Consider the following 13,851-nt stretch of genomic DNA (forward strand, 5'->3'; position numbering starts at 1 on the left):
TATCTTGGTATGGAACATTTTATTTGTCCATGAAACACTCAAAAGAGTTTAGCTTGTGGGAAGTAACTTTAATCCCAGAATTGTATATTTTCTTCCCACATATCCTGTTTTGAATTAGGAAATGATACTGTAATCCATTTCACTACAAGGAAAATATTACAAAATATTTACAGGAAAATATTAAAAATAACTCAAACACAAAAGTCAAGATGAAATAAACTTTTTTCCTCCAGAATTCTCTACTCTAGTGCCCACGGCACATGAGTCAAAAACAAGTAACTAAGACCTCGCTGACAGAATTCCCAAAATGGAGAGAGGAAGAGAGGGAGGAGATGGTGATGTCACAGGGAGCAGGGGTTAGCAGCAGTGCTTCACATCCTGGTCTATTGTAAAGAAACACCTTGTGCAGGGATCCCAGCAGGCAAACATGAGGAGGCTCCTGGAACTGGACTTGGAAAACACCTGACAGTGGACATTGCTCTTCACTGTAATAAGAGCCTCTTGTTCCACAAACCAGTACTCTGAACAGAAGCCTGTCCTGGCAGGAGGCCCTGTCACAGCAGCCCTTCCATCTCTTTCATAAAGGCTTCATAAACATCGTCCTTAGTTTGTACTGAGACAGCAACTGAAGGACCAGATCTCGGGGCTGCTTTGGCAACAGGCACAGCAGAGTCATCCTCTGACCTTCTTTGGGGAACAGCAGTAGCCCCCTTATTCTCTCGGCGTACCCTCAGTGCAGTGGGCACAAACCGTGTGACCTCTGCCTTGGGATTGGTGATCTGGGGCTTGGCACTGATGGTCGCTGTGGCTTTCTTCTCGATGGTGGCGGCACTTGCATCATCCGCCTTCGGTCGCTGAATGAGGCTGGGTGGGGCACTCAACACCCCTGGGTTGGGCAAGGGAGCTGGTGGGAAAAGGCCAGGCGGGGCAGGTCCAAGAGGAGGAACCAAGGGTGGGCGCATCATGCCAGGACGAGGAGGAGGGATACCTAAAGGAAGAGGAGAGAGGATGAGTACAAGAATTGGCGACATTTAACTGCCACTAAGGATGTTTAGACATGGGCTACAGGGATGGCTCAGTGGTTAAGAGCACTGGCTGCTCTTCTGAAGGTTGATTCCCAGCAACCACGTGGTGACTCGCAACCATCTGTAATGGGACCTCTTCTGCTGTGTCAAGACAGTGACAGTGTACTCACATATACATAAAATAAATAAACAAATCTTTTAAAAAAAGGAAGTTTAGGGGGCTGGTGAGATGGCTCAGTGGGTAAGAGCACCCGACTGCTCTTCCGAAGGTCAGGAGTTCAAATCCTAGTAACCACATGGTGGCTCACAACCATCCGTAATGAGATCTGACTCCCTCTTCTGGAGGGTCTGAGGACAGACATCTACAGTGTACTTACAATAAATAAATAAATAAATAAATAAATAAATAAATAAATAAATAAATAAATAAATAAATAAATAAATCTTTAAAAAAAAAAAGGAAGTTTAGACATAGGCTAAGACTGCTTTTTAGGCAAGTTATTTACAGGAATTAAATTGAACTCACACAACCTGCTATGTGAAAGGCAGAAATATATTCTGATAGAAAGAAACATAATACTTTGAAGTTACATCTGCCTTTAGTCTTGATCCCTGAACTCAGGTCCCAGTTGAAAACTGTACCATCAAGCTGACAATGCCAACTGGTGGCAGATGCAGTTTCCAATCTGGAAGGTCCAGGATGCTATCCTATCCTGTCCTGGCTGTCTGGTGTGAAGTTATTAAGATCAAGGGGCAGTCGATTCCTGAGTACTAGTTAGTTTCTACCACGTTCACACAGGGGACAGGGAAGGATTCTGTCCTGCTCAGTCACTGGAAATGGGCAGACTATGGTCAGTCTTTTCAGGGTTACGTAATTCTGACAGCTGCAACTCATACATATCCCGCATCAGATTGTGGTTTCTTCAAATGCCACGTAAGAATCAAACCTGCATCCAGTCAGAACTGATTACGTAAACTCAGTTTTCCTACACAAAACCAAGACAAAGACAAAGCCCCAGCTGTTGTGTTTTAAAAGCAATCTTCGGACACAGTAGAACATTCAGTGTGCTTAGCCAAAAAATCCCATTATGACATTTGCAGGACTAACTCGGACAATGGGTAGAGAGGAGGGAGGCTCTCTTGTGATCTAACTTGAAGATGGTAATTGTGTAGAGCATGGGGCGCAGCTGTGCCTGTTCTCACACAGCTCAGACAGAGAACCTGCTCACTGTTGCCAGCCTCAAGGGATGAGTGGAAAGCAACGGAAAGGCTCGTGCAGAACACACTTTCCTGCAGACCCTCTGCTAGATGTCCTCAGAGACCCACCGAGCGTACAGCCATGCCTAGCTCTTGTCACACTGAAAAACTTTACCTGGAGGTGCAGGAGGAGGTAGCCTTGGTGGGGGTCCCCGAGGAGGGGGTCCAGGGGGCAGACCTGGAGGTGGGCCTGGGGGAGGGCCAGGAGGTCGGCCTGGTGGTGGTCCTGGAGGTAAAAGTCGTGGTAAAGGCCCTCGGATTCCTGGCATTCCAGGTGGTCTCAGGAATGGAGGAGCCCCTGAAAGAAGAAAACCAATGTCAGTCAGATAAATATTTGTGGTATAAAAGCGACTCACATAATCATTTTATTCAGAAGTGAGATGGCATTTAAATAAAAAGCAATGGAAATAAAACTCATTCAACATATATTTGAGCTCTATAAAAAGGCCATCAGGTCCGTTATAGTTCGGTCCATCTGGTCCTTCTAGGTCCCAGCTGTGGTACGTGAGACTGTATTAAGCAACACCAATGCAGGGCTGGGCTAGTCTGTCACAATAAAGTACTAAACAAAGTACAACTATGCACAAGTGTCCAGCTTACAAAACCAGAAATAAGAGATCCTTAAGAAGAGGCGACTGTAAGAACTCCGAGCTGCTAACGATGCTCACAGACTGGAAGGGTCTTCCTTCCCTTGGAAGCCTCAACCGAAAGCCTCAGTGCTGACTGACGACACACATTGTTCTGAAGGATCCCTCACCCCGGCTCAGAGCACGCGCTCCTCGCCCCCCTCACCCCGGCTCAGAGCACGCGCTCCTCGCCCCCCTCACCCTGGCTCAGAGCTCGCGCTCCTCGCCCCCCTCACTCCGGCTCAGAGCACGCGCTCCTCGCCCCCCTCACCCTGGCTCAGAGCACGCGCTCCTCGCCCCCCTCACCCCGGCTCAGAGCACGCGCTCCTCGCCCCCCTCACTCCGGCTCAGAGCTCGCGCTCCTCGCCCTGGGGGTGCTTACCTGGAGGCGGCCCAGGAGGAAGGCCTGTAGGTGGTCCAGGAGGCCGTAAGGGTGGGGCAGGTGGTGGTCCAAGAGGTGGTGGTCCTGGCATGGGAGGGGCTTGTATCTGAGAAGCAGGAGCAGACTGTGGAGGAGCCTGCTGCTGGGAAGAGGCTGCAGCCGTGCTGTCAGAGTGGCCATCGTCTTTATGCTGCTTCTGCGACTGCTTCTCGGCTTCAGAATCATCCGAGTCGTCGGCATCCTCCTCCTCTGAAAATTCCTCCACTTCCCGTCCTTCCTCAGGGATTTCCTGACCTGAAAAATGGAAAAATAGCTGATTTCTGTTTTACCGCTTGGAGAACAGCAGTGGCCAAGAGTACACCACAGCTGGGTGTGGTGGCACATGCCTTTAATCCAGCACTTGGGACAAGTGCAAGATGACCTGACTTCACAGTCGGCTTAGTCTACATAGTAAGTTCCAGGACAGCAGGGTTACACAGGTAGACCCTGTCTCCCAAAACCAAATAAATAAATAAGTAAATAAAAATAAGAAAATTTATTCTTAAAAAATCAACAATCCAAGTCTTTTTACCGACTATTGAAATACACAACGGTGCATCTTTAACTAGTACAGCAGTATAAATCCCAGGCTGTCAGACAAGACAGACTTGGAATTAAATAGCACTCAGGGCTGCAAGAGGGCTTGCTAATGAGCCTGACAACCAGAGCTCAATTCCTGAGACCCAGCAGCAGCCACAGAAAAGCTGACTCCCACAGGCTCCATATGCCAGCTCAAGAGCAGATGCTGCACAGCCTCCCAGAACGAGTTGTCTCAGCGGCTCACTAGCCCCAAAACTCTGGGCACCCCACCAAATGGCTCCATATCTTAAGTTTCACAGAATACAGATTCCTGGCTTATTTCAGAGCTGCTGACTATAAATGGAAGACTATATGCTAAGCAAGTGGCACAAGGAAATGCTAGAGATCCATTCCTTCTTGCTTCTAACCTGCCATTCGCAGCATCATGGCTTGAAGAGGAGTCAGCTCCTTCATGTTTTTCTTCTTCTTCCTTGATTTCCCAGGCATATCAGCAAATCTGACGCTTAGACCTAAACAGTCAAGAAAGGATGAAACGGGAAAGAATCATCAAATGTTGTAAAAATGGTCACCATAGAGCAGACGCTGTAAGTACTATGAATGACTGTAACCCATTACACGATACAAGGCAGATGTACAGGGACATTACAGGAAATCAGCGTTGTGCTAATTGGTTGCTTATGAAATATACTGCATTAACTTAAAACTTAATGTTCAGAAAATGTTAGGATACTTAAGAAGTATATAAACTGAATTAGATAATTCAATTTTAAGCCCTAAACATAAAAGCTGAAACGGTAAAGATGTATCTTAAAGCAACAATTTTCTTTAGCAATTCAGCAAAACAGTAAGTCACAGAAAAGATGAAAGCTGACCAACTCAGGAAACCAGCATACCCTATTAACCAACATAAAATATAACACAACTGAGTCTGACAGTGCTGGGTAAGGAAAATCGATCATAGCATGCAGGGTGCACCAAAAGTACCCAATGGTTTACACTAGAAAATTAGTAATCTAATCATGACAAAAGGCCCCATAAAAGGTGGGAAAATCTTAGTAATACTCTAACAGGTGATTAAAGATTATGATCGGTCCCCAACACCACTTCCACTACAGAATCTTTCAGTAACCCTGACAGATACTGCACTTCTGATCTGGTGTCTGACATCTTAGCCAACACTTAAGGAAGGGAATATTTATTTCTATGTGGGTTCAGCTTTAGTGTATCTTGGACTTTTACTGCCCAGAAAAATGCCTGGCTATGGTAAAGGCAGTAGCAGATGAGAGGACGTGCAGCTGGGCCAGCCATCTGAGGTCCACACACACTGGGGAACACAACGTTCAGTAGGAAGCAGCAGGTGGACTTCAGTCAGTTCAAGGCCAGTCAGTAAGTCCTGTGCTAGCCAAGGCTACACAGAAGACCCTGTCCCAGCGCCACCCCCCAGGACCTCAGCAGCAGCTGGCAGCCGCAGAGTAGAGAGAGGATGCAGTCTTACAGGGGAGTCCTGCACTTGGAGTTCTACCCCACTCTCCTTTCTAAGACCAGTTCCAACTTATGAGTCTTCTATAATTTTCCAAGATCAGGCTTGCTCCTACACCAATTTATGATAGTTTTTTGATAAGCTTTTCTTTCATTCGTAATCATGATTAAGGAGCACTAATGCATTCCAGAGGGCTCTGGACAACCCAGCTCTGAGGGATCTAGTGCCGTGTAGTCTCCAAGGCACACGCAAGTGTAGGAGGCACACAGACACACACAATTAAAAAAAAAAGAGAGTCACTTGCTGATCTTATAAATAAAACCACAGTATACAGATGCCGTCCTGGAGACTACAGCTACAGCCCCTAAGAAGCTCCCCGGCTACTAGGCTCTGACACACTCAGTGTGTGCTTGGCACTGCTTAGTACCCAAACACAGTGCTTAAAATTTTTGTGACAAAACGTAACATACAGTGTGCACACAATTGAGGACACAGCAGAACTGAATATATTTAATATACATCAAGTCTTAGGCTTACTCCCCAGCACTACACACACACACACACACACACACACACACATCTTTCTGAACGGTGCTTCACAGCTGACCCTTGGAGAACGGTTTGTTTACATGCAGGCCAAGTGCGCTACACAGGTGCTTTCCCAACCAGTGACCAGCTTTGAAGGAACAGGCGTATGGTTCTAAATACAAATACAGTGCAGACATATAGAAAAATACACTTTTATACATATACATAGTATATAATTATACATGTTAATGTAATGTGTGTATAGACACATATATGTATATAAAATATTTAATATATAATATACACACACATATATTATATATAAAATTACAAGTATATATGAATTACAAAGGTCACCCAGTTTATGAAAGGCCCCATGAAGAACAGAAAACCCAGCTCCCAGTGTAGACACGCACACAAGCTTATTTAAAACCATGCATGTTCTTCCTTTCCTACTGCACGTTCATCATAGAGTATATTAGCAATTTTTGCCTCAAAGTGGAATTTCTTGCATAACTTTTAAAAAACTACATATACTTACTCTTTCCTCACAAACACCTGTAAGAATAATATGTCAAAACCTTTCAAACTATCAAGACAAATAAATGGCCAGGTACGGTGGCTTATATTTATTTCTAACTCCACAACTTGGGAGGCTGAAGCAGGAGGGTCACCATGAGCTCGAGGCCAGCCTAATTAACAGTGATAGACACCCGTCTCAAAACCAAGCCAAACCAAACTGGAGCTAAAAGCTGGTCCTGAACTGGTGAGCTGGCTCACCAAACCTAATCACCCAAGCTGCATCCCCACCCCCTGTGCAGTGGATCGGGAAAACCAACTGGGACTGCCACATAGATGCTCTAGCACGCATGTACACTCGGGCGCGCACACACTGAACCTAATTAACAAAAGCCAGGGCTTTCAGCACCGGGGTCAGCGGTGTTCATCTACGCCCGGCACATTAACCCGCACACACCTGACTTCTTCTCCTCAGTGTTGTCGCGCTCACTGTCCTCGCGGTGCCCGAACTCATCCCCGTCACTCTCTGCATCTGACCTGTCAGTGTCACTGTCCTCAGTACTGTCATCATGCTTATCCTGATCCATGTCCTCAGGATAGCCGTCGTCTTCACTGGTGCTGGACATGTCATCGTCATGACCCCGCTGAGCTGATGACAGAAAGAGCACGAGAGTCACATGACACGGTTGGCCCTCTGGTATCCAAAAATAGGCATGCCATTTTGGCTCAACATTACTTGCAAAACATTTCTATATGCAATGCCAGCTACCATGTATTATGATGACATTTGCGTTGGGTAATAGTTTTAAATACTTTTTTGTTTTCTTGTAAGAAGTGCAAACACACTGTATTAGAAACAATTGTGTAAAGTCTCACACACAGTCAGTGACTCTTGTCAGCGCTGATGAAACTGAGAAGACCTCTTCCTGTCTTATGGGAACTGCAGCAACATTCTATCTAAGGTGCTTTCATCAGGCAGATGTGCTAAATTATCCACAGGGACACACAGCAGAAGAGCACAGCATCCTCATGGCGTTCCTGTGTTCTCCGTGTAGCAAACGTTAACTATGGTCAGCATGGAAGCAATACTGAGAAGGGCACGGGAGGAAACCCCTGCCCCTGCCTACCAAGCTCTGGACTATACAGCATGTCCTCATCTCGCCTCCGAGGGGGAAGATCTAGAGCGAAGCCCACTTTCCGGCCGTACATCTGCAGAACCTGAGGAGGAGGGGGGCCAGGTGGAGGGCCGGGCGGTTTTCTGCCAGGGGGCAAGCGGGGAACACCATGTCCCAGGAGAGGAAGGATAGACACGGCCCGAGCTGGAGGCCTGTGGAGGGGGAGAAGGACAGTGGCGCTGAGTGGCAGGAACCTTCTCCAGGCTCTCATGTCCCGTCCGCTCAGCCACAGCACCCCGTGCTGCTGCTGTGCTAGCCGGGCCTGCTCCTGCAGTCCACCCTCCATTATGTAAGGCTTCCTTACCCATACGCTGAGGTTTTCTTCAGGATGGAGGGGGGCTGTGCACCAGGAAGAGGAATGTCCTGGATCAAGATGTTGGAAGGAGCATGCGGCATGTCTGGCAAAGGGATGCTCTCTACTTCCACATGCTGAGCATTCTGAAACATACAGAAACCCAGTTGTATGGTGCTGAGCCATTCAACTCCTAGGACCAAAGTCTTCGGAATTTGTTTCCCAACTAACACTAAGACCATGAAAAGTGGCTCAAAGCCTCAAGCCAACACTTCTGAATTGAAAGAATATTAGTTTTTCTTAAAGAACCCAAATACAGCTCATCCTTTCTCCTATCAGCTCTCGTTTTGAGTATAATTTGAACCGGTTGTGGTTTTGAAGAAATCCAACTGTTCAAAGCAGTAGCAGGGCTGCCCTACTCCTCGGGACGGCAATGCACAGCCTCTAAAGCCCCCGCCTTTCTGGAATTCTGTTTTGCGGTGTTGGAAACACCGCCTATTTTACAAATACCATTTCATTTGGGTTTCTGCCATGGTAAGGGAAAATTTACAGCAAACTCGAAAAGCTCTCAGAGGCGGACATCTTTCAGTCCTTGTCAACCAACTGCCACCGTCTGTCCGAGGCAGTCAGTGCTAACAGGTCAGTTCCTGCCGGTTTGGAAGTGGATCCCTACAGAGCATTAACAGGAAAAACAGCAGCACCAGTCTGAGCCTCCCTCCTCCGTGTTCTTGGACAGTCAGTCTCCAGTCCTAGGCAAGCATTAGGGGGTGCACCACCATGTCTAGCTCACAGTCTCCAGTCCTAGGCAAGCATTAGGGGGTACACCACTATGTCTAGCTCACAGTCTCCAGTCCTAGGCAAGCATTAGGGGGTGCACCACCATGTCTAGCTCACAGTCTCCAGTCCTAGGCAAGCATTAGGGGGTACACCACCATGTCTAGCTCACAGTCTCCAGTCCTAGGCAAGCATTAGGGGGTGCACCACTATGTCTAGCTCACGCTCTTACTCATGTTTACCATGTGTTGTTTCTACTATCAACAGATTAGCCTAAAAAACAAACCACCATTCTGAGTAGTATTTGCTTGTGAAATACATTGGGTTGATGATCTGTGATCCTGCTAAGGACTCCTGGGCTGTTTCCAGTCTCTGGCTTTTACTGTTACAGACAATTTCTCTAAGTACAAAGGACGGACTCTGCCAGAGCATCAGGCGCACACTTAGTTTGGAAAAGAACCACCTGTAACGCCGCCAGGCCTCTCCCGCCCAGAGCCGCTCACCTTAACAGCATCAAAGTACTGGCTCAGCTGAGCTCTCTTCTGTTCATATTCCACTTCCAGCTTTCTCAGTTCTTTGTAAATATCTGGGTTTTCTTTTTCATAAAGGCGTAGAATGCGTTCAAAGGTTTCCCGCAGCTTTTTTCGCTTGTCTTTCAGTACTTTCTCATTCAACTGTGGCTGCTGCACTGGGTTAAACTCTAGGAGGAGAGCAGATTTTAGAGTTGTAAATGAGGCGTCCCGTCAGAAAAACCTCTTTCCCGGCTATATCCACATCCCATATTTCATTTTTGAGTCCTAAGGGGCTATTCTCCTAGTCCTGCCCAGTCAGATCGTTCCCAGAAGTGACCCACAGGCTAGTACTGGAGCACCTTAGCTACAGCCAAGCCCTCTCTGGAACTGTCAATCAAGGGCAACTTTCCCCCAGCAGCCTTGTCTCCAGCTGCACAAGCTGCCCAAGCTCTTCACTAGCACTGTGATGGAGACTGCAGCACACACACAGTCTTAGGGAGATTTCTAGCTTTCTCCTGCAGGCAGCTTTATTTAGGGGTGTCTCAACTATGGAAACCAGGATATACTTTTCTATTTTAATTAGTTTGAATGAAAATTAGGCCCCTGGTGATTTAGGGTTCTTTCTTCTTTTTCTTAAAGCACAAACTGAACTAATTCTTCCCCAAACCGTCCTACTAACTTGATGATTTAGTCAAACCTACAAGGTATTATTGCTGCTTCATTCCCAGTAAATAAAAATTCTTGGGTGTATATCTTTTCTTTTTTTTTTAAATTAATATTTTTTATTACATATTTTCCTCAATTACATTTCCAATGCTATACCAAAAGTCCCCCATACCCCCCCCCACTTCCCTACCCACCCATTCCCATTTTTTTGGCCCTGGCGTTCCCCTGTACTGGGGCATATACAGTTTGCGTGTCCAATGGGCCTCTCTTTCCAGTGATGGCCAACTAGGCCATCTTTTGATACATATGCAGCTAGAGTCAAGAGCTCCGGGGTACTGGTTAGTTCATAATGTTGTTCCACCTATATGGTTGCAGATCCCTTTAGCTCCTTGGGTACTTTCTCTAGCTCCTCCATTGGGAGCCCTGTGATCCATCCAATAGCTGACTGTGAGCATCCACTTCTGTGTTTGCTAGGCCCTGGCATGGTCTCACAAGAGACAGCTACATCTGGGTCCTTTCGATAAAATCTTGCTAGTGTATGCAATGGTGTATATCTTTTCTTATTCCACTAACATAAATGTAAAGTGAAAATATCATTAAATCGGAAAAATTATAAAGTGAGTTGGCCAGACAAGGTTTTGTTAGCTAGTTACAGTAATTAGCTCCTACTAAATGATGGTGCCCTCTTCTAGATTATGAGGTCTCTAGCTTGCAACAGTCTATCTTTCTTTCCATAGCATTAAAACAAAGTGCCGTACCGATGGCAGCCATCAGGGTTTTCCATTTCCTAGGCTGTGCTGCCTCTATACACAGCAGACCATGACAGCCTTTGCTAAGTCTGCCGCTTTCCAATACTCTTACCCATTTCATCCAATTTCTCCATGTCCCGGATAATTTGTTTGGGGTCTTTCATCTTCAAAACTGCAGCCCGGACCATCATGCGCTGTTTTTTGTTCTTTGGAAAACAAGAGCGAGGAAGACTACTAAGAAAGAAGCGGGCACTCCGGACATTTTACCTTCCTTTGCCTCAAGAGTCTAAGAAGAAACTCAAATTTCTCCTTGGTTTCTAATCACATGTTTAAACCTCTAGAAACAGCTGAGAATTCTTCTCAGTAATGTTTAAACTTCAGTGAAAATGATGCACTTTTAAGTATTTTTTTCTACCCAGTTATATTGTTACCAACTACTTAACAGGAAAACTTGTTTAAAAGGGGGAGGGGGTAGGAATATAGTTAAATAAAAAAATACTATGCTAGATAGGGAAAATTTGAATTTTGGCTAAATAATAAACCAAGAGCAAACCAACAGAGATTATAGAAGATTCTTCAGAGAGTCACACGTGATACCAAATGCTCCTGCTTGAGCACTCTGCCAAAACTGAACACCTACCTACACATGCAAAGACACCCAGCAACGCAAGCACTGTCAGTCACTCAGTAGCCTTAACAAAGCAGTTACATCTTGGTAAATAGTAAAATAATTAGTATGTCAAGACAGGGTCTGACTGATGTAGGCCAGGCTAGCTTTCAACTCCTGATACTTTATCCTGATCGTTTTATCCCAAGTGCTAGGAGGAACTACAGGCATGAATTACCACACTCAGCTTAAGACTTATTTTCAAGTCATTCTAACAACTTAATTTTACTTATCAGTGTGTGTTTGTGTGAATGCATGGGCACGTGTCTATGGATTCTGGTGGCAATCAGAGGACGGTGTTGGATTTCCGGGAGATGGACGTACAGGTGGCTATGAGTCACCCAACCTGGACGCTGGGCAGAAACCTCAGCTCCTCTGGAAGAGCATAAATGTGCTGCTAACTCCCGAGCCTTCACTTCAGCCCCCAAAGCATTAACTTAATGAGGAAAGAGAATCAAATAGACAATGTCGTACAAGTCACCATGAATCAAATCTCCAGAGTTATGTCAGTTTTTTACCAGTCAATTTTCTGGCTTTCATCAGCAGTATAGCATAAAGCGTCTTTCCTGGCAATATAATTTGAAATTTCACAAATGTTAGAACAATTCACAGAATGTTTCTAAATTCGTACCTTTTTCAGTTCTCTTTTTCGGGCTTCCTTTCCTAAGGAGAGAGGAAGAGAGGCCATAACTCACACTTCCATCACCAACATTACTATGAGCTACTACAACTGTTAACAGTGTCGGTGAATGGAACAAACATGGCTTTGACCCACTAGGGAACTTAGTGCTTCCAACCCTCTCAACCCAAAATGCCAAGATGTGTTCTTTACAGAAAAATAACTGAACCACAAGGAAGAAAAGGGATTCTCAAATCACACACTTAAAAACTCATTTGTTAAAAATTCTAACATAAAAAAGACTTAATTTTCTCCTGCTAGCCAGTCAAGTATGAGGAGAAATGTGTTAAGCAGCTTACACTCTCAACATTCTAACCATGAGTCCATTTTAAGAATTCTACATGACCTCACACACCCCACTCTACCAACGCTGAACTTAGGCCACCATGAAAGAGTCTGCCAGTTTTAACCCTTCTACTTCTTCCTTCCGTACTTACGGGCTTGGTCTGTGGGGTTCATAAACTTCCCACTCTTGGTGGAGGATGTTGATCTTCGTCCCATGGTGACAATTTATATGATTTACTTCTTCATTAAAAAAAAAAAAAACTGGAAAGAAAAGATATAAAGAACTCAGTTTTGCTGTATGTGTAAAAAGACTTCCTTTTACGAATTTGCATCAATTTCTGTAAAGAAATATCCCTTTGGTTCTCTACTTGTAAGACCGTGCTCTTTAATTTTGAATGAAGCATCCAAGAAATTATTTCTTTACCTTTCTTTTTTTTTTTTTTTTTTTTTTTTTTCGAGACAGGGTTTCTCTGTATAGCTAGCCCTGGCTGTCCTGGAACTCACTCTGTAGACCAGGCTGGCCTCGAACTCAGAAATCCGCCTGCCTCTGCCTCCCAAGTGCTGGGATTAAAGGCGTGCGCCACCACGCCCGGCTTTCTTTACCTTTCTTGACCACAAAGAAAAGGCTAGTATCTGTACTAGTCAACACAGTGAGAATATCATTAACTACTCAAAAGTTTAACCCTTTCCTATGGATTATATAGTGCTGTTAACTGAATAAAGAAATCAACAAGAACTTTGCACTTATAATGCTATTGTTTGGAATATAGACTGAGCCATATGAGACGATCTCAAAACAAACCAAAACCAATTGAGAAATATTCTAACAATGCAATGCAAACCCTGAGGACATCTTTCCGACCTGTATAAGGGGATATGAAACAGGAGTGGAGATAATGAATCTGGGTTAAAGACAAATACATGCTCTTTACTTTCTCCTTAGACTGCTCATTCCACACGCCAGATGGCAAAATGCAATCCATTCAAACATATTTATCTTGATTTAATACCAAATCAAATGATTTATGACTCTCAAACAAAAGAAATAAAAAATGAAGTATTAGAACTCCTCAAACTTAACATTAAAGTATATTCTTACTAGCACATATGACTCCTGATTTATGTATTTTGAGGGAATTAAAAGTGGTAGTCACGGTAGGGAAATATTTTAAGGCCAGGCTTTCATTATTATCACTTCTTTCTCTTCCATTCCAAATGAATGAAACTTCCAAAAATTAGCCTTGCCCATAGTAAAAAAAGGAACAAATATTTCCTGTTCAAAGTGTGCGACACTTTCCTACAGGCTACATCTCCTGTGGCTCCCCCTTTAAGCATTAAACAAATCTACTTTCTTTCTACATTAGGAAAGGGAAGATCCCGAGGTAAATTTGAGACTCTAATTCCCTTGGCTCCTTAGGTGGGACTCTGTAAGTTGTTTTAGTTAATGCTTTTTTTCATCAAGCGTTCAGCTGGCCGGCTCCCTGCTGCTTCCCAGATATTTCAGAACTGATCGGTGTCGATTATGTCATTACAGATGTTTCTCTATCAGAAAGCAGAAGGGGCAGGAGTTTGGGAAGAAGGGAAGAGAAGGGTACTGACTATAGGGAACTACAAAAAGGCACGGATACAACAAATTCTATTTTTGATCTTTTCTTT

The 13,851-nt window shown here is 44.8% G+C and overlaps 1 protein-coding gene across 3 annotated transcripts in view; it reads right to left on the reverse strand.

The window, feature by feature from the left end:
- Wbp11 (WW domain binding protein 11) overlaps positions 1-13,851 on the reverse strand; it is a 14,563-nt gene continuing 712 nt past the window's right edge. Inside the window, exons 2-12 of one of the 3 annotated variants that reach the window (NM_021714.4) lie at positions 12,348-12,456; positions 11,863-11,894; positions 10,677-10,770; positions 9,141-9,337; positions 7,876-8,009; positions 7,524-7,723; positions 6,854-7,045; positions 4,277-4,378; positions 3,291-3,584; positions 2,398-2,580; positions 1-988 (exon numbers count right to left, since the gene is read on the reverse strand). In NM_021714.4, coding sequence (NP_068360.4) covers positions 555-988; positions 2,398-2,580; positions 3,291-3,584; positions 4,277-4,378; positions 6,854-7,045; positions 7,524-7,723; positions 7,876-8,009; positions 9,141-9,337; positions 10,677-10,770; positions 11,863-11,894; positions 12,348-12,411 — 1,926 coding nt within the window. In that variant the 5' untranslated portion in view covers positions 12,412-12,456 and the 3' untranslated portion in view covers positions 1-554. Of the gene's footprint in view, positions 989-2,397; positions 2,581-3,290; positions 3,585-4,276; positions 4,379-6,853; positions 7,046-7,523; positions 7,724-7,875; positions 8,010-9,140; positions 9,338-10,676; positions 10,771-11,862; positions 11,895-12,347; positions 12,458-13,851 lie in introns of all 3 variants that reach the window. The other 2 variants (XM_017321693.1, XM_030255522.1) reach the window with 2 other exon arrangements.

Source organism: Mus musculus, chromosome 6, assembly GCF_000001635.26.
Source record: "Mus musculus strain C57BL/6J chromosome 6, GRCm38.p6 C57BL/6J".
NCBI classification, from domain to species: domain Eukaryota; kingdom Metazoa; phylum Chordata; class Mammalia; order Rodentia; family Muridae; genus Mus; species Mus musculus.